The sequence below is a fragment of the Mesocricetus auratus genome, unplaced genomic scaffold, assembly GCF_017639785.1.
Source record: "Mesocricetus auratus isolate SY011 unplaced genomic scaffold, BCM_Maur_2.0 Super-Scaffold_100676, whole genome shotgun sequence".
Taxonomy (NCBI): domain Eukaryota; kingdom Metazoa; phylum Chordata; class Mammalia; order Rodentia; family Cricetidae; genus Mesocricetus; species Mesocricetus auratus.
This window is the reverse complement of record NW_024429266.1, coordinates 162983854-163009730: the sequence shown is the minus strand read 5'-3', so window position 1 is coordinate 163009730 and position 25877 is coordinate 162983854. Positions and strand designations below refer to the sequence as shown.

The 25877-nt window shown below is 38.7% G+C and overlaps 1 protein-coding gene across 1 annotated transcript in view; it reads left to right on the top strand.

The window, feature by feature from the left end:
• The window catches only part of Cntn3 (contactin 3), a 373360-nt gene that overhangs the window by 330923 nt on the left and 16560 nt on the right, over nt 1–25877 (top strand). The window contains exons 14-20 of the mRNA XM_005071216.4: nt 3388–3505; nt 4301–4459; nt 4562–4711; nt 6329–6399; nt 8741–8975; nt 11692–11807; nt 24217–24403. Coding sequence (XP_005071273.1) covers nt 3388–3505; nt 4301–4459; nt 4562–4711; nt 6329–6399; nt 8741–8975; nt 11692–11807; nt 24217–24403 — 1036 coding nt within the window. The remainder of the gene's footprint in view (nt 1–3387; nt 3506–4300; nt 4460–4561; nt 4712–6328; nt 6400–8740; nt 8976–11691; nt 11808–24216; nt 24404–25877) is intronic.

The window sequence follows — 25877 nt, the reverse complement described above, 5'->3', positions numbered from 1 at the left end:
TCTGGACATTCCTATATGATTCTTTCCATCACAGTAAACCAACAGCAATGTTCTCTAAGGGAGTCCAGCTGAAAGAAGAAAGGAGGCTCACTTTGATATATGTTTGTCTTCCCTACAGAATTTCTTCTGCAATTTTGACATCTCTGGAAGTTATTAAATCTTAATAAGAAATCTTAGGACATGTAAATAGCACCATAATTTAGATTTTGATTGTTAAATATCACGTCTTTTGAGGAAATTTGAGTTAAGAACCATAGTTTTATTTTGTGAATACATTGATTTATGGTTTCACTGAAAGCCAAGAACTTAGAAGTACAATTGTACATAATCTCAATTATCTTATGACAGCCATTATTTCTCTACCAAAGTGTAAAATCCAATTACCTGCCACAAAATAAACCCTCTCCTATAACCAGCACTGAGCTCAAGCAACAGACCATGGTGTTCCTGCAGATTTTTCCCATAATCCTTAATTCTATCTTTTACTGAGACTGGTAGGAGGTCCCTACACTCTTACTTGTTTAAGAAGTTGAGACAGAAGGATTGCAAGTTCCAGGCCAGTGTGTGAGATGTATGAAGATCTTGTTTATAAATAAATAAACAAACAAATCAATTATGGATGCAATTGAATGGGGAAGTTCATGCTGAGCACATATGAGTCCACACATTCTACTCCTTGTGCCAGAAAATTTAACAACAAAAGCAAAGACAATTGTACCTCAAAGGTAACTGTAATCTAGATCTGTCATGTGATAAAAGCTGTATCTTGTTTCTAAGTTTTATGTTTCTTAGATTCAACCATTATCAATTCATATGTATTGTTTATTTATGACCAGATATTATTTCATTAAGTAAGTCATCTACAACACTAGATTTCTTTGTTTTTCCTATTACTTTCCTGTGGTGGATACACACATACATTTCTTGGGGAATAGCATAAGGAACAGAATTAATGGGAAATGGATTAGTTGGTATTTCAAGAGACTCAAAAAGGAGCTATGTGGATTTCTTGTCCCAACAGCAATATCTCTAATTCCTTATCTGTGACAGGTCTTGAAAGTATCTCTTTCATTCATATTTGTCTGTACATGGTGCATGGCCATATGGTTTTATTTCATCTGTACCGTATCGTATATTCTAATTCATAAACACAGCTTGTTCCACAAGGGCCTACCTTGTGACTGTGGCTTGAGTAAGGTCTAGTCAGCAGAGACTGTGTTAGACAGGAATCTGTTCTTAGGTGACTGAAGTAAGAAGCATTGTGCAAGGATTTATTAAGGAGAATGTCACTTATTTCTAGAGATCTGCTCAATGGCAACACATATGCACTGGAAAAAGAAACAGTACAAATAGGTTTTATTGAAATAGATGAAACTAAGATGAGGAACCCTCTTAATTTTTGCAAAATTTTCTTTTGCAGTTATAATTCCTCTGCTTGTTCTATGTTGGTCAGGAGAAAAACAATCAATGGCTCCCATTGTCTACACATCGTAGTTGCATCTTTGGTCCTATTCTCAAAAACATGATTAATAGTTTTAGGGACTAGAGTTCTGGCTTGGGTGTTAAAGAAATTGGTGTTCTTGCAAAGCAGCACAATTCAGTTTTCAGAATCCATACAGTAGCTCACAACCTTGTATAACTCCAGTTCCAGATCCAGTACCCTTTTCTGTCCAACACAGACATTACACGCAGTGCACATACATATATGTACACTAAATACTCAATCATACATAGACTAAAAATAAAGGAATTTTTTAAACATGATTTGATTTTTTATTATATATCCTCTGCAGGTGAACCTGGCTGCATTTCTTAGGGGAAAATATTTTTGTTGTTGTTTTGTTTTGTTTTATGCTCAAGATTAGCTATTTCTCATTCTTTTGTCTTCAGTACCAAAAGTCATCTGAAGTTCAGGTTCCCAACACCAAGATCCCAATCTCTTCTTTACTCATTTTATAGCCAAAAACAGTCAGAGCACCCAAAAGTTAGATCCAGATGACAAAGAAGATAAGAAAAGTCCAGCTAAATTCTCTCTAGCCCAACTGTCTTAAAATAAGAAAGGATAGAGAAGAATAAAGGCCTCATCCAGTGGCATTTGCTAGTCACAGGGCTTCAAGAAATAGAGGACATTTCTATGGAAATGATAAGCACACTCCTTGGAGTATGCGGAGTTCATAAAACCAGAGGAGTTTGGAAAGGTCAGCAAGCAGGGATAGTTATCTCCTGAGGAAACATTTCTAAATAACCCAGAGGAGAAAGAAAGGGAGGGAGGGAAAGAAAAAAAAAAGCTCAACTCCTGGAAAGTAGAAATGTGCAAACTGAACACTTTCTGGATTATCATTTAATTATAGCCATCAATCACCTCTCAGCTGCTTCTCCCAGTACCCCAGAAATCCCATCTAAAGCTGTACAACCCAACCAGTGGAGAATACACAGTCCATTAGCAACCCTCAGTATGGGGAGCAATACGGAAGATATTAGCCTGAACGGGATTTTAGGGAACTATCTAAAATTAGAACAGTCCAGTCCCTCTTGCCACACATCCTAGGCACAAGCAAGAGTAAAACTGCTTTTAATTACTACTATAAGCACTGCCTCTTCTCCCAGGTTGGATGTGAAGGGGCGATCATGTTCAAAGAGCTTCTCTTTCCAGATGCTCTTATTTCAGACTGTATTTTCACTAATGTGGGAAGCTGACCTGCAGTTAGTCATTTCATGAATGTGAATTTATAGTCTCTTTAAATGAGGGCCTTTTAAAGTTGAGCATTTAGATACACATTTGTTCCATTAATTAGTATCAGGGGACACCACCAAATGTCTTCTGCAGAACTATTATTTATGAGGTTTAAAGTGTTTTGATTTCTTTTTTTCCGAGAGGGTTCATATTTCCTTGCTCTAAATTCTGTAGCTTTTTTAGGAATTAAATGACTTTAGTCTTTTAAGCTCCAATGTGTTGAGAAAAGAGGAAAATGTTTCAGCCATGGTAATCTCCCCTGCCATGCCGTATTTATCTCCCACTAGGTACCAAATGCTTCTTCCTCTTCTCAGGCAGATAATTGCAGTGGGGTTGCAACCAGAGAGAACTGAGCTGGTGCTAAGCAGTGGATATAAAAAGAAGTGTTGCCTGTTGGAAGTAAATAGAATCTGAGACTATAATCTCTGCCCTCGTTTCTTTTTGAAGCCATAAATACCCAGAGAAATGCTTTATATGCATATAGACATTTGTATTCCATCATGCATGGTTTTGAACTTGTCTTAGTTTCCAGGCGTCCTCTGATTTCAGTCTCCTGAAAACTGCATTGTTTTCTCTAACCATGGATTGCCTCGCCTTCAAGATCCTTTATGTTTTTAAATACAATAATGTTTCATTACCTGTTTCTCCAACAGAGTTCATCTGGGGATTTAATGATCAGAAACATTCAACTGAAACACAGTGGGAAGTATGTATGTATGGTGCAGACAGGGGTGGACAGTGTTTCATCGGCAGCTGAGCTCATAGTGAGAGGTACGCAGTAACACCACCTATGTTCCCTAACTTAATGCTTTCTATGAGCATTGCTCACTAGACGAAAGCCATGGTGAGATACTGTGCAAAACTGCAAGGCGTACTATCGAGGTTATCCCTGACACCCATAAGCCAGAAGATGTGATAAGAATGTGTTAATTCAAAGAAATGCAAACTTCAGCTGTGCCCTTAAAATAATTCTTGTTGTAATTGGCATTGCATAGCTTCTACCAAGCCAATGTGTTTGTGAGCATTTCAGCAAATGTATTTAATAGGAAAAAGAATGTGACGCATACATGTCTGCCTCCAAAAGAATAGGTATTATTCAGAGCAGTGTGAAAATTACCAACCTGGGATGCCATCCTGGGTGCTGGTTCACTGCTAGGCTGAAAAATAAATGCCCGAAGCATATCACAGAATAGGAAAACATACTCAGGTAGCAAGCCATGTTGTGTTTCACAAAAGGACATCCCACCCAAAGCAGAAGATGCTGGATTCTGAAAGGTGCAGAAGATTCTGAATTTAGAAAGATACTGGCATACTGCTGAATAGAGTGAGTAGGTGCCACCTGTAGTTACACGGTATTATGAATCAGGGCTTCCTATGCAGATATCGCAGCTAACAGTGGGAATGTGGAAAAAGTGGTAGTTTTATTGCCAGTTAAATGGCCTCTTCCCTTAAGTGCTTTTGAAAGTGGGATCAGTTGGAGGTATTAAAGTGATCATGTGAGCCTCTTCACTTTGGTAGGGGAGGATGCCTTTTATGGGATTCTATTTTCATTCTTGCCTCCTTTAGGTTCACCTGGACCACCAGAAAATGTGAAGGTAGATGAAATTACAGACACAACAGCCCAACTCTCTTGGACAGAAGGTACAGACAGTCACAGTCCAGTTATATCCTATGCAGTCCAGGCCAGGACACCTTTCTCTGTGGGCTGGCAAACTGTTACAACAGGTAAAGTAAATGGGAGAGACAGAGGGCAGCAACTTGGAGAAATGCATACCAATTGGGCACTGGCACAGGCAGGCTCTCACCCTCTGAATTGTTCCTTTATAGTACCTGAAGTCATTGATGGCAAGACCCGTACAGCTACTGTCGTGGAGTTAAACCCATGGGTGGAATATGAATTTCGCGTAGTAGCCAGTAACAAAATCGGAGGTGGAGAACCCAGTTTACCCTCAGAAAAAGTAAGGACTGAAGAGGCAGGTTAGTGCTTTTGTTTTCTGAGTAATGGGTTAATAAATTTACCTGTATATTTCTATTAGCTTTGGCCTCCCAGTCACAAAGAGATCTGTCTTAATAACCCATTGTCACAATAATATGACCTTTCTAATGGCAGACTTTGCCATATAGCATTTATCAAAAGAAACATGTAAGTGATTCTGATGTTGTGTAGCATTTTAAGAATTCCATGAGTTGCAGATGATCATTAGTGTGTGTGGAGTGAATATGTTTTTGTCACTTAAGATTATAATTAGTCTCTGACATAGTTACCCATTAGCAGAAGGAACATTGTTTTCCTTTAAAAGGAGCACTGACAAATTGGTCTGCTATTACCACTGGGAGCTACGCCACTGGGAAAAGTCAGTGTGCCATCACACTCAGCAAATGCACACAGGCAACTGATGAGTAGTGTGTTATGATTCCATAAGTGTTAGATTAAGAAAGCATCACTTTAAGAATTTATATGAGGCAAGTATGAACATGTGTCACAAAGATACCTTCAGAATTCTAAAAATATGCTTTCATTAAAACTCTAAGTTAGCAGCAGGTAAACCTGCCATTCCTTTAGAGAAGCACTCATGGGGACATTAAAACTTCCCATTCCAGAGTCAGTAATATTAATTAAAAGGAGTCATGAGATAAAGCAAGTGTATCACTTTAAGCACTAAGCCAAAAGAGTATGAAATATGTTTATACATTTTTTATAATACCCTTTTCCTCAGAACAGTATACCTCATGTTTGTTCCAGGTATTGTGGGAAACTGATAGCATGTGTTCTGGCTGTCATCTTCATTTGTTCACACCATGTGTATTTAGGGTCCATCTGACATGCACCCAGCAAACACAGCAGTGCACATTATAAAGACCCCCATAGAATTTATATTCTACCTTTATCTTAGGATTTACAAACCAAAAGTTTCTCGGCATGAGTTAGAAAGCTGTTATCTATGCGAGTTTTATAAAGAATACTTCCTAATAGGACCAGAGGGTTCCAGTCTGTGTCACTCTTACCAAGAGCATGTGCCATGCTGAGACTTCCTTCTCAGTCTGGAAGGGTCCATTCTAAACTGATTCCCTGTCAATTCTTGGAAATTACTTTTCCTCATTTTTTTCTGTTACCTTAGTGGCAAAGTAGCCTTCACTTGAGTTATATTTTTTTCTTACTATTCAGAGATTTCTGAATCATTTATGATTTCATGTAAATAAAATAATTTTATGACTTCGCCAAAATGTTTCATAAACACATGTGAATGTAAATAAGTTGGATGATCTCACTAATAAGATATAGAAATGTACATATGCACGTGTATCTGTATAAGGTTTTATAGTATGTCAATGATAAAACTCTTTGGTTTTTTGAGACAGGGTTTCTCTGTGGCTTTGGAGGCTGTCCTGGAACTAGCTCTTATAGACCAGGCTGATCTTGAACTCACAGAGATCCACCTGTCTCTGCCTTTCGAATGCTGGGATTCAAGACATGTGCCACCACTACCTGGCCTGATAAAACTTTTAATGATATCTCAAATGAGTAAATGTGTCTCCTTTCAAATATTACTGTATAAAATCAGGGTTTTGTTTCTTTGTCTCTGACTCATGCAGCTCCAGAAGTGGCACCTTCTGAGGTCAGCGGAGGAGGTGGAAGCCGATCTGAACTAGTAATAACCTGGGATGTAAGTGTTTGGGCAACATCTTTCCCACTAGGGTATTGTTTTTCATCCAATCATCAAAACCTCTTGTGGTGTGTTGTACTGATGTTTATGATGATGATGATAATGGTGGTAGTGATGGTGCTGGTGGTCATGGTAGTGATAGTGGTGCTTTTGCTAGTGGTGGTAGTGTACAAATACTGATGGCACTGATCCTGGTATTGGTGTTGGTTGGGGTGACATCCTCTCTGGTATTAGTGCTAGCAGTAGCACTGCCAAGTGATACTGATGGTGATAAGACAAGTGCTGTTACTAATTGTAGTGTTCTTGTGCTGGTGGTAGTACTAGTGTTTGCACTGTGAGTAGCATGGAGCTGTTGATCATGTTGCTATTGAGTTAGTTGATGTCACTAATGGTGCTACTGTTTGGGGTATTTTGGGGTCTAGTGCTAGTAACCGTACAAGAGCATATGGCTGCCACTGATCCTAGGAATGGCACTGATGGTTCTTGGTGTGCTGATCATTTATAGTGTCTGTGCCAGTCATACTATTAGTGGCATTGTTGATACTGATGCTCCTGTAGATTTTAGTGATTTTGGTGGTACTGTGGCTGATGTTGATAGTGCGAGTGCTGTTGGTGTTATTGGTTCTAGTAATGTCCATAGCACTAGTTGTACTGGTGGTAGTTGTGGTGACAGTGCTGATGGTGCTGGTGGTGGTATTGATGGTGGCAATAATAGTACTGCTGATGGTCATGGTGGCCATGTTGATAATTGCACTAGGCATTAGTGGTGATGCTTCTGGTAGCTCTGGCAGTAATGCTGTTCACATTGATTCTGTTACTGATAACACTGACCACATTGGTATTTCTGTGCTGGTAGTGATGCTCATGTCACTGGTGCTATAACAGCATTGACGTTAGAAGTGCTTGTCCTTTACTGCTGGGGATATCAACACTGCTAGTAGCAATGCTGATAAAATTAGTGGTCCGTGTAATGGTACTTCTGGTAGTAATACTCTTGGTGGTGATTCTTGTGGTATTGATCTTGGTGATGGTACCTGTGGAACCAGCAGTGCCTCTAGTATCCTAAGTCACAATGCTTCTAGTGTTCGTTCTATTGATGGTATAAATGGTGGAGGGCCTGGTCCTGATATCACCAATGTTTCTGGAGATGTGAATGATGCTTATGATGGTACTGGTAATGGTGCTCACAGTGTTGCCAATGGCACTGTTTTTGGTGATAGTGGTGGTACTGATATAACTAGCATTGTTGCCTCAAGTAGTAGTAGTTCTGCTGGAACTGTCAGTACTGATTCTGGTGGGTTTGGATGTTGGTACTGTCAGGAGTAGTGCTGGTGCTGGTGTTTCTGTAGAGCTAGTGGCATTAGTGACAGGAGAAAGTCTGGCAGTATGGATGTGAGTCACACATGGGGCTCTTTCCCATCCTCTCAAGAATAGAGTTGTGCATCTAACTTTGGGATTGTGGGTAGTGGCTATAGTGGTGTTTATAACTGAGATAGTCCTAGAGCTGGTCTATGGTGCTACAGCTAGTAGTGGTGGAATTGGTCCTAGTGGCATTGATGCCTGGGATACTGCTCTTGACCCAGCTGCATTCTGTGCTAATCACTTTTCCTCTCATTTGCACATACTATTTTCATTCCATACTTACAATGTGGTATCACTGAAAATAGGAAGACAAGGAAATAATGCACAGTTTGATCAAAAATCACACGGTTCTTAAATGCAGTACTGACAATCAGATCCTAATAGTTGACTCTTAGTCACTCATAATTTTCTATGCAGCCTTCTGTGATCCACTGATATTACACAGACCACCATGTGTTTGGATGTCTAGCTTCTTCCTAGCCACTCTCTTAGCTTTAGTTTATGTCACAATTAGGAAATACTATAACAGTGAAGTTGACATTTGAAAGGCACTCAGACTAAATTATCTGTTTAATTTGCAGATGTTGATTAATGAGTAAAGTGTCATTATTCAGTGATGGAATAATTTTCTATAAAATTAGCAGTTAGGGATTTGACTGTTTTTATTTGCCTTAAAATAACAGGTGTTCTTGAATGAAAGTTTAAGTTATTAGAAACTCAAATTTGGACCATGTGATATTCTAATATCTGAATAAGCAAGTAAGATGCAAGTTCATTATCAGGATGCCTATGAATAAATGACATCTGTCTGTTTAAAAACAGCTCACCTGACTGATTCATTGGTGATTTTCTCATTTTTAAAATACATCTGCTTAATTCCATATAGATCATTATTTAATTCAAGTCCATAAATGATGTCTCAATCATTTTTGCCTTGGCCTTATAAGTGAAGATAATTTAATATGTCTTTTCTTCATAGCCAGTCCCTGAAGAGCTGCAGAATGGTGGAGGTTTTGGGTACGTGGTGGCTTTCCGCCCACTTGGGGTTACCACCTGGATCCAGACAGTAGTGACATCCCCAGATAATCCAAGATACGTCTTTAGGAATGAAAGCATTGTGCCTTTTTCACCATATGAAGTTAAAGTGGGTGTTTACAATAACAAAGGTGAAGGGCCCTTTAGCCCAGTGACAACAGTGTTCTCTGCAGAGGAAGGTATGGAAAATGCGCAAGCTTTAGTTCCTATCTAATCAATGTGTTGCTTTTAAAAAATGTCTTGAATGTTCTTTGTGACTTCAGAGATACATTTTTTTTTCAAAAAAGGAGTCATCAGAGCTATTGATAACTAATGCAGATTCTAATGGTCAACTGTACCTGACTAGAAATGTTAATACTCAGTGGATAGTTATAGAGCATAATGATCAGTTAAAACTGTTTGTGAGGCACTACCATCCTGAAATTCATCTTGTGAATCACAGGATATTGTCACCTCCTATAGTCTGTTTTTCTTCTTGCTGTAAAAATTAAGCAACCCTTCAAGCTACCCTGGCACAGAGCTGTAAACAGTATTTCCTATGGCCTCAGCAAAGGGCAGAAGTGTGACGGATAATGAGAACCAAGAGTTTGACATTTAAGAGATATAGAGGTGTATCTTTGAAAAATGACCCAAAATATTGTAGAAACTTGCATGCTTCACTCAGAACCTGCACAATCATTCTAACTTTCTTGACTACCTCCTCAAGAAATTGAGACGTAATATTTTCTTTCAAGCCATCTTGAGTAAATGATAATGAAGGTAGGAGAATCAAGGAAATTTGCCATTTGAGGTGTTGACAACTGAGTACTAGCTCTGTCATCAAGTTCTATCCATACCACGGTGAATAAAGTACTCAACATGTACCATTTTGAATTTTCAGGTAAAGATTGAAACGTAGGTTCAATTATTATTCTCTATTTAGAAATGAGACAGTGTGATTAAAAACAAAACAAAGCAACAAGCAAACAAACAAAAAAACCAGAACAAAAACAAATGACCATCTAAGTCTAAACCCAATATCCTAAAAATAAAAAGTCTAAGGTTTAATATTTACCATTCAAATAAAAAGAAAAGATCTGATATCTGAATAAGGCAAATCAGATATAAAAGTAATTGCATAAAACAAGGGCAAGGATTTGTAGCAAATATGAACTTGGATAATAAATGTAAGAAGTAGTTTGTCAAGCAGAGATTGGGGAAAGGCATCATTATTAGCAGCAATGTTTGCCTCTGATCTTGGTGATCCCACTTTGACATGACTCCACAGCCATCCTGCATTTATGACAGCACCCATCCACAAAAAAAAAAAAGAAAATGGAAGATTGATGAAAGATGTGAATGAGTTTGCTAAAATATATTTGCTAAGTGGAAAAATCAGTTTCATCCAGGAAACTTTGATCCTAACCATTCAGAACTTATGAACAATGATAGCATGTTGTTTCCCCTACCTCTCAGATCTGGTAATGAAATATAAAATATGGTTTAAAGTTATTCATTCCAAAACTAATAAATATAGTCATTTTTACTAAGACTCCCCACCTCTTTTCTTATATTTTTATTTTCTATTAATTGGGGGGGAGATAAAAAAACTTTTGTAAAAATCTTTTCAAAAGAGATATCCTAGTGTTTATAGACAGACCCATTTTCCAGACACTGCTAGACTTATAAGGGAAGGCCAGGGTTTAGGAAGTGATGAGCCAAGAAGTCTTCAGGTACTGACTTCCATGCACCTAAAACCTGACTATTGGTGGTGAAATAAAAAGACATTCACAGCTTTCTGCACATTCGTGTCTTGCTCACTTCCCCTCTGCTGTCACTGTTACTGTACCATTTGCAACAAGGTACATACTGGAAATACGTTATAGCACCTCAGTGAGCCAAAGTAAAAACTAATCAGTGAACTTCACAAAGAACCAAATTCCAACGGGCTCAGAAAATGATCTGAAGTGGTTGTTTCTAAGCCCTGCTGTGTCTCTATCCCCAACTCTGAGAGTCTCTGGATAGAAAATCACTGTGCCCATCCCTAAACCCTGATTCTATTTCAGCCTCATGTAACCATGGACTAGGGTCAGAACCATTTAATGCAGAAATGGATGTGGAAGAGGAGAAATGTCTGCTAAAAACCAGTATTCTGAGAAAAGCAAATCTCTGTGAACCCCATAAAACCCAGGAATATGTTACAAAGAGGATTTCCTGTGTGATACCATGAACAAGTCGGCTCACTCTCCGGACAGCATTTGCCATCTATCCCATTTAAACCTCTACTTCCTTTGCACGTAGACTGAAAATGGCACTCAGTCAGTACTTATGAGTCAATGACATTGACTTGACCTTGGTCTTTGTTTGACATGATAAAATGTCAGCAGCATTTGTAGGTACAGAAGTTCCTGGTGTGGGATGAAGGAGAGGGAAACAAAGACAGAATGGAGAGAACAGGACAGATTGAGGAAAGGAAGACACTAAGAAATAAATCCAAGGGGTGAAATATAGGTTGCTATGGCAATTAGGCGATGAAAATCTAGTGACTATGCAGTCACCTTTTCCTAAGCAGGAGTAGGATCTACATTTTCATAATATGTCAAATGGTTTCAAACACTTTTAAAGACTACTATAAGCTCTTCGCCTGATCAACATCTTTATTATTACTATTTAAAGATTTTTGACCAGATATGGTGGTACATACCTACAATTGCAGTCCCCTAGAATCAAGACAGGATGATTTTGAGTGTCATAGGACAGCCTTGGCCACATGAAAAATGCCACACCAACTAGGACTACATGCCAATACCCTGTCTCAAAAATTTTAATTGAAAATTTTTAAATTTAGGATTTAAGAAGATTTTTCTATTTAATGGCTAACATTATCATTGTATTCCAATTTCTGTTTCTGAATAGAACCGACAGTAGCTCCATCCCACGTCTCTGCCCAAAGCCTGTCTTCCTCAGAAATTGAAGTTTCATGGAACACAATTCCCTGGAAGTTGAGCAATGGACATTTACTTGGCTATGAGGTAAATGTTTTAGAATTAATGCTTCTTTGTATGTTGCCACACAGTTTCATTTCAAATTCATCTTAACATCAACATCTTAGACAAATATTTCCTTACTGGCAGGCGCATTGTCCCATCTAATTATTTAACTCAGCAAGGTAGATGAAAATAACCAGTTGGGTTGAGAAGGATCATAAAACAAATATGAAGGAAATTCATGAAATCTAAATCTTCTATGGGGACATTCTAAAATAATAAGAATGAGATTGAACTACAGTACCAAGTATATGTCATCTTGAAAACATATTCCCAGGTTTGGTTTTTGGCCTCTTTTCTTGGTGTTCTTGTTACACTGTGATATTCTCTTTAGTCTCTAGCATATTTAGCTGTCTGTGACATAACTCTCACTTGCAGTGATCTCTGTATTTGGTGAAATGAAAAGAGATACTTAAAGAGAAGATATCTTAAGACCAAATAAAGTCAAAATAAGTCATCAAGACAACAAATGTTTCAGTGGAAAAGGCCATACCACTTTGATATGCTACGCAGGGATACAAAAGCTTAACCAGGAAATTAAAGGGAAAGTAAATAAACATGTAAGGAGTATAAACATTTCCCACTGGGAATGAATGGTGTAGACATCATTTAAGGGGATCCATTGGAGAAGGGGGATGTCAGGATGGCCAAGAAGGGCTATCTCACACATGGTGCTGAATGATAAAATACCCAATGTTTAGTAAAGAGCAGTAGAGCTAAGAACCAGAAAAATAATAAAACCAATATTAAGATTTATATGACAACAAAATTATTGGAATTATAGTTGTGATTTCAACTTTACCCACATCTATCTTCTTAGGAACCTCTCTGTCTTACTTAGGTTTTCTATTGCTAGGATAAAATACTATGTCCCAAAGCAACTTATTGAGGAAACGGTTTATTTTACCTTATAACTCTCGGTCAACACTCCATCACTGATGAAAGTCAGGACAGGGCCCAGGAAGCAGGAACTAAAGCCTAAGCCATGGACAAATGCCACGTGCTGAGTTGCTTCTCATTGCTTTCTCAGCTTACTTTCTTATATAACTCACTACCATCTGAAGAAGGGATGGCATCTGCCACAGTGGTCTTGGCCATCACAAATCAATCACTAGTAGAGAAAATAACCTACAGACTTGCCTAAGGCAATCTGGTGGAGATACTTTCTCAATTGATGTCCCTCTTCTCTGACAACTCTAGCTTGTGTCAAGTTGACAACAAAACAGCCAGCACAGCTCCTCTTTGAGCAACCAGGCAATTTGAATGGGACTGCATGGGCATGCTAGCCCCACACAGTCATTTCCCCTTCTGCTTTTCAGTCCAACCACAGGCTTGTGTCCCAGGGTGGTCACTTGATCCTCGGCAACTGATCTATAATAAGTCCATCACAATCAGTGTGGTTCTGATTTGTTGTATTTAAGCAAACAGGGTAGATATTATACCCATCGAGGTGCAGTGTCAAATTCATAACTTACTTCATATTTTGCAAGCTAACACTTCAGGCGTTCCAGACAAAGCTGGTAAGGTGAGAGGGAACAGACATATACTCCTGTGTTACCCTGAAGGATAAAGGAAGCAAGAGCTTATAGAACTTTAGGAAGAATAAACAGAAGAGCCTTTTGATAGCTACCTGAATCTCAAGCAGCCTTGAAATTCTTTTCCACTTTGCCCTTCTTCTCATTAAAATCTCTCTGTATTTGAACAGCTCTGAGTGTTTCCATCCCTTGTAACTAAAGGCTTGACTTAAATAAATATTAACAAGTGAATTAGAGAAAGGACAGGCACCAGAGTTGTGATGCTAACGATACAGGTTATGAGCCACTTCCCCAGAATTACCTGGGGTTATCAGTAAACATGAGCTCTGAAAACTCTCCTTAAAAGCACTTGAGGAAAACATGTAGGAAATGTACACGTTTTAGTAAGTATTAGCAAGGGCACAGCTTTTTGGTTAAGCATAAGAAAGAACAGGTTTTGATAGAGAGAGACCAAATCAGAAACAAGAGATACTTGTTTAAGGAAAGGGAGGCGGAGGGTGAAGAGTGTGAAACACCAAGAACACACAGCAAGGACATGGCCAGCCTCGGAAAGGAGACCACAAAGAATGTAAGAATACAGGCATCTGAGTCTGAGGAGCGGATATAAGCAGTGGGCTTCCAAAGGTTAGAGGGCTGACTGTGACAGTGACCGTGAAGCTATGTGGGCTGCAAGTGGGGACACAGCTGGAAAGCAATGGAGGTAAAGCTAGTCCCTGCTGTAGGAGCAGTTTTGTAATCTTTGTGTTTTCAGGAAGCTGAACACGGTAACATATGGAAGGTATTTTTTATAACATGTGACTCATGAAAATAAAAAGTCTGTTGGGAACTAGGTCTAAGGAGACTATTTAAGACGTTTATTTGACAATTTTGCTCCAGTGTATACTCTCAAGCAGACACTGAATCCTAAGCTTTCTTCCTTAAAGAGAGTGTGAAGAAACCTGGGAAGAGTTGAGTCCCCTCGCCTGATACCTACTTGCCTTCCCAGCATTCTTTCCATTATGTAAGAGATATCAGTAGATGGTTCTATTTGTTTTGGAGGATGCTGAGAAAGAAATATAGAAAATTTTGGATCTTGGTGGAAAACATCTTTTTTAAATTCCCAAGTAGTGCTCAGGCAAGACCACAGAAGGGAGCAGCTGTACTCTGGCATTCAGCACCGATTTGTCATTCAAATAGAATAGCCCCACACTGGTACAACTAAAAAGTTAAGATCAAATGTCATAAAAACTTAACCTGTCCCAGCTTTGGAGATGACCCCAGGAGTGACTATAATTGAAATTCCCATAGGATGAGCAGAAAATAGGGTTCAATTTTCAGTCAAAACTAGTCAAATAAAATCAATGTGTTTATTTTACACTCTTTAGGAAACAGAGGTACATACCAATCTTGAATGCTTTTGCCCTTACAAACAAAATGTCCTTACAAACAACATGGGTGTACTTTGTGATACATTTAAAAGAAATAAAAAGTGAGCACACTTTACTGAACTTGTAGGCTCAGAAAATATCTTGAGAGTATTATTTGTTGCAAACTGTTAGCACAGGACATTTACATGGTATGGTGTGTGTGTGTGTGTGTGTGTGTGTGTGTGTGTGTGTGTGCGCATATGTGCGCACGCGGTCACTTAAATGCGTTCCTGTGGGCATGTGATTGTGATTGTAGATGCCTAAGGTTGATATTGTCTTCCTCTGTTTCTTTCAACCTTCTAATTTTGAGACAGGTTCTCTCACTGAACCTAGAATTTTAGTTCAGAAAGACTAGCTGGCCAGTAAGCCCCAGGTACCCACTGTTTATGCCTCTCTAACATGGGGTTTTAATTATACAACAATTATGAATTAAAGAAATGACAGCCACCAGAACTGTACTGGCTTTTTGCATTGCATTCTGGGGATTCAACTAACTAGGATACATGAACTCTGCACTGATTGTACCATGTCCCCAGCCCTGATTTTTTTAAATATATAAATTTAGCTGTTGAAGAGTCGTTCTGAAAAAGAATTGAAAATTGAGCTCTACTGAAAACAGATATCATGTCAGAGAAAGCATGTGAGCATGTGGTCTATAGAAAATCAAAGAGCCCTAGTGGAAGCCACCACAGCATCTAGTAGAGATTGCAGCATTTCCATGCAGGCAGGAGAGGAGTGCTTCACTTAGTGGCTTGTTCCTGTTTTCCAGATTCTCAGGGTGGTATGAAAAGAGATAATTGAACTAATGCAGTTTTGTCATTGCTGTTATGGGAGTGAGCTTCAGCACATTCATAAAGCTTCTGAGGGTCACTTAAAATAGAGATACACTAGCTAACAACTCACAGGCTTATTTGAGAATTAAATGAAAGGAAGATCCTTGCCCATCCTTAACACATGGGGAAGTGCTTAGTCTTACTGCAACTTTTCTTGATATTCATGGGAGACCTGCCCTTTCCTGAACAAAAACGAAGGGGAAGTGGACTGGGAGGGTGGGAACTGAAGTGGGGGGGGGGGGGGGCTGGGAGCATAGGTGGGAGGGGAAACTGTGAAATAAATACATTTATTTAAAATAAAGAAGGAAGACATACAACTTCTACTTTCTGTTTTGAGGGTTGGCTTTTGCATTCAAATTTCACTGAAAAAAAAAAAAGAAAGTTAAGGAAATAAAATAAATCTACTGTGAATCAAGTGTGTGACCCCAAAGCTGTTTTTCCAGTTACTGGTAGGGCAGGGGGTAAGGGGTTACAAGAGCAGTGATAATAAGGCTTTATATATAAACTTTTGGGTTGGGGTGTGTTTGCATTTTGCCTGCATTTTGCCTGTTTGGGCCGACAGTAATAAACAGGATTTTCAAATGTAGCACATACAGTGTTGGAAAAGGTGCCATGATCGAAAATGTATTCTACAAGTGTGTAATGTGCACTAAGAAAAATAAAATGAGCTAAGAGATCCATGAACTGGTAGGGAAAATGTTAAGAATTCAATTATGTAATTCTAATCTAATAAAAATACACCTTCTTAGTTTCAGCAATTATTTCAAAATTAACCTGAAAGTATAAATGACTTAGCAGAGTAATTAATTATCAGTCATGTGGCTAAGTTTGTGGGTTGCAGTTTTCCACAGCTCCTGCCTCTCTCTCATCTCAGTGAGGGCTGATCACGGCCCATGTGGCAAGCTGTGCACACATCATCATTAGCATCCAGACTAATTTCTGATTTGACCAAGCATTAGTTGAGAAACTCACTTCCCTGGGCTCCGATTTACTTCATCTGCTAAACAGTTACACTTGAACTCATGTCTTTCCTGGTGTTCTTTGTAATACCAACAAGAGAGACTGACTTGATAAGAAAGGCAGAAGCCTATAGGCACATGGAGATTGGGTGTCTGAGGAAGAGAACACACAGTTCTTACATGTTATATACTGATACCTACTTCTCCTTCTCCTCCTCCTCCTCCTTCTCCTTCTCATTCTCTGTCTCCTTCTCCTTCTTCTTCTTCTTTCTCTTCTTCTTCTTCCTCCCTCCTTCTCCATTTCTTCGTCAAAACATTTTAATTTGTAAAATAAATACCTTGATGGTATCATACACATATAAAATGCATGCTGATTACTCTCACCTCCTACTCTCTTTTATCTCCCTTTGACCACCTGAACCCCAACCTCCTCCCTACAAATCCCTTTTCCACATCATGTCTGTTTTCTTTTGTGAATTACTGAGTTTAACCAGGGCCATCTGTGTGAGCATGTGTATGAACTATTCATTGCAGCCTGGTGGGCTACCAATGAGGACTATCTCTCCAAGGAAGAGTTGAAGGAGGGGTAAGGGACATATGTGAAGCCCCCATTCAGAATTGACTGTTGATAACAAACCCAGTTTTGTTTAAGCCCATTACAGATAACTGCAGCCACTGGTCCATGGTGAAAGTGGCTGCTGAGCAGTCTACACTCACATATTCTTAGCACCTTGAGCAAGCATGAGTTTCTGAATTCACCATGATCTACTGCAAAGAGCAATGTCTCTTATCAAGGCTGAGGATAGTATTTTCCTATGTGTGTATGGGTATAAGATAATGTGCTAGAGCATGGGTAGCCTAATTCAAGGGCCACATCCTGACTATTGAAGCTCTGGCATCACAATCCCCACTTCATCCATTCTGCACTGAATTTCTGCAGGTCTTGTGCATCCAGTCAGTTCATATCATTTGAAATAACTTGTTGTAATTGTGTGTGTGTGTGTGTGTGTGTGTGTGTGTGTGTGTGTGTGTGTGGAGAACTAGAAGAAAAGTTCTCATAGTAAAGAGAAATGATAAGCAAATGCTAATTACTTTGGTTTAAGCAGTGTATGATGTATGCAGACACTAAAATACCACACTATATGCTGTTAATTTTGCCTTAGTTTCTTTTCCTGTTGCTATGATATAATACCTCAACCAAAGCAACTCAGGGAGAAAGGATTTGTTTCAGCTCAGAGTTCCAGGTTCTAGTCCAACCTAACAATATAACCATAGCAGCTAGCCACATTATATCCACAATAAAGAGCAGAAGGCCATGGGTTTCTGCTAAGTTTTCCTTTCCATTTATCCATTCTAGGATCCTGGACAGAGAATGGTTCCACCCACAGCTGGGTGGGTCTTCCACCTCAGTTAAATGCAATCAAGATAACACCCCTAGAAGCCTTTCTGCCATGCAATTATACATTCATTCTGTCAAAATAACAATCTGCATTACCACCACAAATATGTACAATTCCTACGTGCTAATTTTTAAAGTAAAAGAAGTTAGCCCATAGAGAATTATTTTTCTCAGTTTGTGAAATAAACCTATACATGTGAACTAGCTCAACATGGCATATTTAGAGAGAATCTGATAGATTTTTCTTCTTAAGTTTGACAGAGGAATACAACACAAAAGAATGCCTCACTATGACTCCTTTTATGTCTTCATCCAGCCCTCTGTTTCAAACAGCTATAGAGAATGTATTTAGTCCCTAACATTTCATTAAACATTTGAGTACCTTCTCTGAGAGGGTGATACTCACTCTTTGGTACTTAGCAAAGAATTTACATAGGAAAATGAACTTTGGGAAAATTGGACACAGACAACTGAGATATATTTACATAATGCAATCTAGGCAAACTTTATTTGTCTAGTAAGTACAGATTTTAAGAGAGGGTGGAAGACAGAGTTGTGCAGTAGAGGATGTTGCAGTGACCCTCCACAGGGGTGGCAAGCAACAGGGACTCTTGTGCAGGCTTGGCTCTCAGCCATATAACTGTGAGAACAACTCTTGCTCCCCAGGTGTGCTGTGGTTTTGCTTGACTCCCCATCCAAATGATGTCCAATGAGAAGACAGCAGGAAATGAGACAGATTGATGTGTACATTTGTCCCACAAGACTCTACCAGGGCCAAGAACAGATTGGCCATGAGTAAAAGATAAATGTGAACTTGTTTTCAGAAAATACATCAATGCAGTTTTTCATTCCTTCTGTTTATTTCAACATGTTCAGTGTAACAACTATGTTAAAATATCCATCCTTTTGAAAATCTCTAAGTATGCACATAACCACTGTCATCTATTTAAAAGAGTGTTCTTGATTTAATACCTGCTCTTAGTGGCTAAGCAAAGGCACCATTTTTCAGAACAGCATCTTTATGTACTGCATTTCAGTTATAGCTAAATTAACTGAAATCTCTGCTGCAGTGATAATAAAGAGTCCTCGCAGCAGGAGTATTACTTTGGGGTAACCAAATTACTTGCAGAAATAGAGATAACATTCGTAATCCTGACATTCTTCCAGTTTGTTTCTGTTTATTTACCCAGATTAAATTGTATTGACTGGCAAAATGGTTTTATAATTCAAAAGAAAAGCAAAGCTAACTTGCATTATCTCATCAGCAAATTAAAGCACTGCTGTTTCATAGATACGCAGACAGTTGGAATTTAATACCCTGCTTGGTGAAGGAAGGAGGGAAGTATTCTTAAATGCTGTTGATCCAAGTCATCTCACTATTCAAAAAATGAAGTTTGTATTATAAGTGAGAGATTACCAATAGCCAATAATAAAAGAGAACACATAAGGCAGCATATTCCAATAATAGTTATGCAAATGTCATCTCTCTTTCTTAAAATACCTTACTCTACAGAGGTTGAAAAAAGCTTGTGGTCCACTGAGGCTAACCAAAACTATAGAAAATGAGGCTGTGTTTAAGGAAGGGACATGCTCAACAATAGAGGTCAGAAATCATTTCCTATGGTGTGAGACTACCCTTAGCAATGAAGTAAATGCATCAAACATGTGCACGTGCATGTACAAGCACAGGAGTGCGTGAATGCACACACACACACACACACACACACACACACACACACACACGGCTTCCTTTTCTGATAATCAAAGAGCAATGGCTCACTATCATCATATAGAGGCAAACCACTGGACCTACCAGGTGCCCAGCTATGGAAAGAAGCACAGTTCACACTTCATCACATACTTTCATATGGTTTTCCATGTTATTTTCCCCACCATAAACTCTGGGTGGATTTACAAGATGAAGGTGCCTTCAACCATCAAGCTCTATAAAATCTTATCATGTGCCCTTTGAATGTTTTTCCCAGTCCTTTTTTAGAACTCAAGTTAAAACTACATAGCCTATCCTCCATGTCTCTGAGCTTCAGTTTCATGACATTTTTTTGTTTCTCTGGGCCATGTTCTGGACGAATGTATAATACTTCTACCATGAATCTTTAGCTCCGTTTTCTTTTCAGTTCTAAGAGTGCTGCCTGCTACTTGTCAAATTTAGCTGACTTTCTTTTTATTCTTGCATAATGAATTCATCCCTTTTGCCATACACGTGGGTATTGTAAAGATGATGACTTTTTATTCTACTTTAGTAAGCTGGTAGCTAATATCGCACCTGTGGCTCTTGGTGCAATTTCTCATTTGTAACACTTGAATTTCTGCTCCCTTTCTTCTTTTTTTATAGAACCTGCCTTCATGGTCTCCCAACTCCATGGCAGTTCTTTTTTGGCACACACTTTTGAAGTGTTGTCCCCACTGTAGACACTTTTCTCTTCACATCTCCATGTTTTGGCTGCTCCTTTAAACTATGCATTAGGAAGAAGATATTATATTCTCTCAGCGGGAGTGCTGTTACCATTTGAACCTCAAACATTATCCAAGGAAAATGGAGTAATGCAGAATTATTTAGCAGCTGGGTCTGCTGAGACAGCTGACTCAGAGGGCTGACAGAAGGGGATTACTAGTTCAAGACCATCCTGGGTTGCACAATGAGTTTGAACTCAAGTAACTTAATGAGACTCTGAAAATTAAAACGAAAAAGAGGCCCAAACCACCAGGTTGAGTTCTCCACTATTGCCCTTGTTAGTTTGCCCCTTACACTGAGGAGCAAGGGGCAGGGCCAGTTTTCCTACCTGTATGTCCTCAGAGTCAGCTCTTCCACACCTACACCTTCAGGGTTGACTCTACTGTGTTGCCCAGGAAAGATGTAGGGGCCACTCTCCCAAGTGGGGAAAGCAGGGCAGAGCTGCTGGGCTTGCCAACCCTGCTACTACCCAAGCTCAGAACCAGGTTTATGAGTTGACCTATCTCAATATCTCCCCCATCTGTAATCTGCTGGAGCACATGAGAGGTCTGGTCTTGCAGACCCAAAGCTGAATGATCTGCATAAATCAGGGCAACATCAGGATAACCAAGAGGAGTACCAGAGAAGGGCCCAGCATCAATAGTGTAGCAGAAACCAGAAGCGGAGAACCACACCAGTGACTCTTTGAAATGAACACTTGTACACAAAGATGCATGGATAAAGGTGTTTACTGTGTGACTCACAGTGTCACACTACAACTTCCATGGTGAGATTTTTTTCCTTTTTTTTTGGTTAAATTTTATTTTATTGGGGTGGGGGATGGTTGCAAGGACAGTGGGTGGATATGAAAGAACAGGAAATGAATGGGGTGGAGACACAGGATGAGAAAGAAACAAAGAATAAATAAAAATGAAGTTTAAAAAAAGGTTAAAAGATAAATATAGCTTACGCAGACCTCTCATATGTACAAGACCCTAAGTTCCAATTCCTAGAGCCACAACAAACAACCAAAGAATAAATGTATTTTTATGAAAAAATATTATAAAACGTATTGAAATACAGAAAATTTGCTTGTAGGAAATTTCCAGCTTCTTGTATGTTTAGGATCTGGCTATTGTATATTTAGGTTCTGGTTATTTGTATATTTATTCACCTCTTTACAGCTATCTAAGAAGATTGTCACTCTTCACTAACTAGTATTATGTTTAAATTTGGCACACATTTTTCTCTGCATCTAAATATTTCTATACTTCTCATCAACTATGATCAAAAGATAAATCTATCTCTCCATTCTTGGAGTTGGATTGTAGTACTTTAAAATGTATTGTTCACAAGAACTTTCAAGCATTCTCTATAAATGGTTCTATAAAAGTAGACTTCACATGCTAGTTGTTAATTATTTTTATTTCTTCTTTACATCAGTCTTGTAAGACACATTCTTTTAGGCAGCTTACATTGAAGTAATTTGATATCTCTCAAAAAGGATATCATAGATTAGAAACTAACAAGAAACCAGAAGTTAAACAGGCTCTTGATTGAGTTACCAACCTTCTCCATCCCTCTCCTGCATTCTGTTAAGTAAGGATTATTATAACACAGATTTATGTGACACATTCCCCAACTTGTGCTATATCCCAGGCCACAAGCTTTCCGGCTGTCTATAACATTTTATTATAATTATTGATTAGATGTCATTCTTAGAAAATAGCTAGATAGTGTCCTCAAGGGCAGGTCATCTAAACATCACAGTACATACAGTGTTCAGTATTGGTGATATGAGCTTTATAAAAGATTTTGGTGTCTGTTAACACTTAACTTACCAGTGACTTCATTAAAAAGTCATATTTACCTCAGATTTAGTTTCAGATGCCCCATCCAAGGTACAAAAATAGCATCAAAACAGCATGTATATGGGTAGAAGGGCCTCATAATACATGGTGAGACAGAGAATGCTGAACTGTTTAGTTTGGTAATTTAGGAACATTATTGTAAAAGCATGAGATTTCCATTGTGCTGTAATTTTTAAAGAACAAATATATAGGTGTTCATTTGAAAAAAATATAGTAAATTCTAATATTTTTTTGCTCAGAGTGCTTAAACCAATATTCAATCTAGCTAGTCAGGATGATTTGCTTGATCTACATAGTATTATATAGTCAATTTTAAAACTGAGCAATATTATTCAATAATTAGAGTTCTGCTCTTTAAGTATTTCACCTTTCATCATGCATCATCTCTAGCCTAGGATACCCTTGGATTTGCTATGTAGCCAAGGATGTCCTTGAGTATTGAGCATCCTGACTCTATCTCCAGAGTGCTGGCATTGACAGGATAAGCCAACACACCCAGGAGTGCTGGGCATTGACCCTAGGGCTCTGTGTGTGTGTTTAGTGAACATTCTATCAACTGAACTACCACAGCTATAAAACCATGTCTGCTTATTCAGGCATAGCTAGTGTATGATTCCCGAGATAGCCTAGTCCTCATAGTGTTCATTGTCTTTAGGATTTGAGTATAGAGATCTATTGCTAATTGTGCTGTATTCAAATTAAAGATAGTTGTGGGGTCATAAAATTATTTAACTTCATTACTTATGTTTAATGATCCAATACTAGTAACTATTCTTATTCCTACCCAACATGTGGTTATATTTTGCATAGGCTTTTTATTTCTGTTTTTTGTCATTGTTGATTTGCTTTTACCTCATGAAGAATCTGAACTTACAAAGAAAGTAGTGTTTAATCACACAAAAAGAAAATACTTAGTAAATATATGTACATATATTTTATTTGTGTGTATGTGTGTGTAGCATGCCTGTAGAGAACAGAGTTTGATGTCTGTTATTTTCCTCGTTGGTTTTTCCACTTCACTTTTTCAGACAGGGTCCCTTACTTACTCTGGACCTCACTGATTGGCTTAGTCAACAAGTTCCAGGGGTCCTCCTTTCTATGTACCCCAGAACAGGTGCTTGTCATCAGTACTTGCCATGAGTGCTAAGGACTGGAGCTGCAGTGATCATACTTGTGCAGCAAGCATTTTAGCAACTGACCCAGCCCCCACAGTGCCCAGAGAATGGTTTTTACATTCTCTTTCTGCTGAATATTATCTCTGGTTTATTTTGGTATCTTTATAGCATCAATACCATGCCTATTTAATAAATCCGAAATAATTTCAGCATATCACAGAATAGCAAGACCTGTGTGACATCTTTTAACAGGCTTATACTTAAAATAGCTGCTTTAGGTACTTCCTGCTTTTTGCTGCATGCACAGGTGGACTTGGTGACATTTGAGAATCACTGTGGGATATTCCAGTGGCCAGTTTCCTTTCTCAGACTTTCCTCCTTAACATTCCACTTCTTTCTCAGAAGGAATCTCCACTTTACTGAGGAGTTTTTTTCATGCTTCACGAATGCAGTCCAGCATTGCAGATCTGAACTTGGGCTATGCTGGGAAAGGATGGAATGGGAACAGCGTGTTGCTTGTAATATCAGTTTTCTCCTCTGTGTTCTGACTTGCAATCCTGTACTCGGCTGCATTCACTTTCTGAATGTCTCTGCTTCATTTGTTTATAAGACTATTATCTAACTCTTCTTCATTCCATTTTCTGTGTACCAACAGCTGTGACAAGGTTGAGTGCAACACCTGGCACACAGTGGGTCTCCAGGGAATGCTGGTGGAATAAACAAGAAAATGCATCACAGCACCAATGTTAATGAAAATGACTAAGTTTTGGAAAAGGCAGTATTTGGTCCAGCTGTTTGCATGTTTTATGTCTGCTGTCCACCAGGTGCGGTACTGGAACAATGGAGGAGAAGAAGAATCATCCAGCAAAATGAAAGTGGCAGGAAATCAGACATCAGCTGTGCTCCAGGGCCTGAAGAGCAACCTGGCATATTACACAGCAGTCCGGGCTTACAACAGTGCAGGCGCTGGTCCCTTCAGTGCCACAGTTAATGCAACTACCAAGAAAACTCGTAAGTAGATTCCATTTTTTTCCACTTTCAGAATGTGAACAAAAGGATTCTGCAGTGTCAGTGATGGCCTCCTTGATCACCTGAGTGGATAGCTTGTCATTAACCCCACTGAGTGATTAAACCCTGAAACCTTCACAATGCTACTGTCACAATATCTCTAGATCTTTAAGTAGAGCCTCCCTTTGAACATAATTGTACATTGTTGAGAAAATGTGCTTGTGGGTCTTAAGCCCAACTAGCCTTCTTTTCAAGTGTGGTAGGCTCTTTTGGGTCCACCATCAGAGTCTTTAGCCCTTTGGACCTTGTGCTAAGCATAAGTAGTTGGAAGCTGATGCCAATGCCCAGGAGCCTGCTTTCTAAGCCTTTCCTTCTCACATTTTGTAAAAGGTTCCAAAATGAATTAAGAGGTTATAATAATCAGACAGTGAGGTCCACATAAATAAAATTCCTAACCAGCAATGGCAGCGTTGTCTTCCAAGCTGAGTCTGTGGTACCTGTGTATTCGCAGCTTTGCTCAGGAGCTGTGATGTTTTGATTGAATTAGTCATCAAGAAAGTCAGTTATTGGCATTTGGTTACTTTCTCACAGCACATACATACTCTATTTTAAACTGTTCCTGCAATTGTCATAAAGATCATAGGTAAAAGTGGCTGAGAAAATTCATGTACTGAAGACTTGATGATCATTTCCTTCTGATTTCAATACTGAAGGCAAGGAAAAGGAGACTTGAAGGAGTTAAGTTCCTTGAGCACACTGGTATTTTCGTTTGTTCATCATTTTGTCTTGATTTATTTTCAAAGTTTACTTCATTAGATCTCCGTGTTTCACTAGTTTATATAGAGATGAGATGATTTTTTGCTCTTGGTTGGCACTTGAACCATTTTGTTTGTAGATTACCATGTCCAAATATATTTGAAAGCATACATTCATTGCCTAAACCAATAAGAATGCTGGTAATATACAGATGAATACTATAAACAAGTGGTGTTATAATACTGGTAATTTAAAGTACACATGAAGTGTAATCTTACTACTTTAGTTGTTAATTAACCACTGTCATTGGATGGAGGAAATTTGTATGTTTATCTTTGCATTATTCATAAAAAGAAAAAGCGTGGCTAGCAACTTATTAGCATAATGAACACTGCAAAGGAACAGTGTAGCAACAAAGCCATTTATTCTCTTCCATAGCATCCATTTGTAAGCAAGCCACTAATGTGAGGATTTAACATTATCCCTGCCTAATTACTAGGGAAAGTGTGGCCCATCTCTTATGAATAACACATAGTTAGAACAAGAGTGTGCTATTTGAAAATACATAAACTGAATAATGATCTGCATTTATAACTTTTCAGTAAAGATACTTGATTCTCTTGATAATAATTCAGTATTACTAATGCTTAAGCATTCCTCATTATTTACATGTTGAAAGCCAGCATCAATCAAAAACACTGATTGCAAAAATGTACTTAAG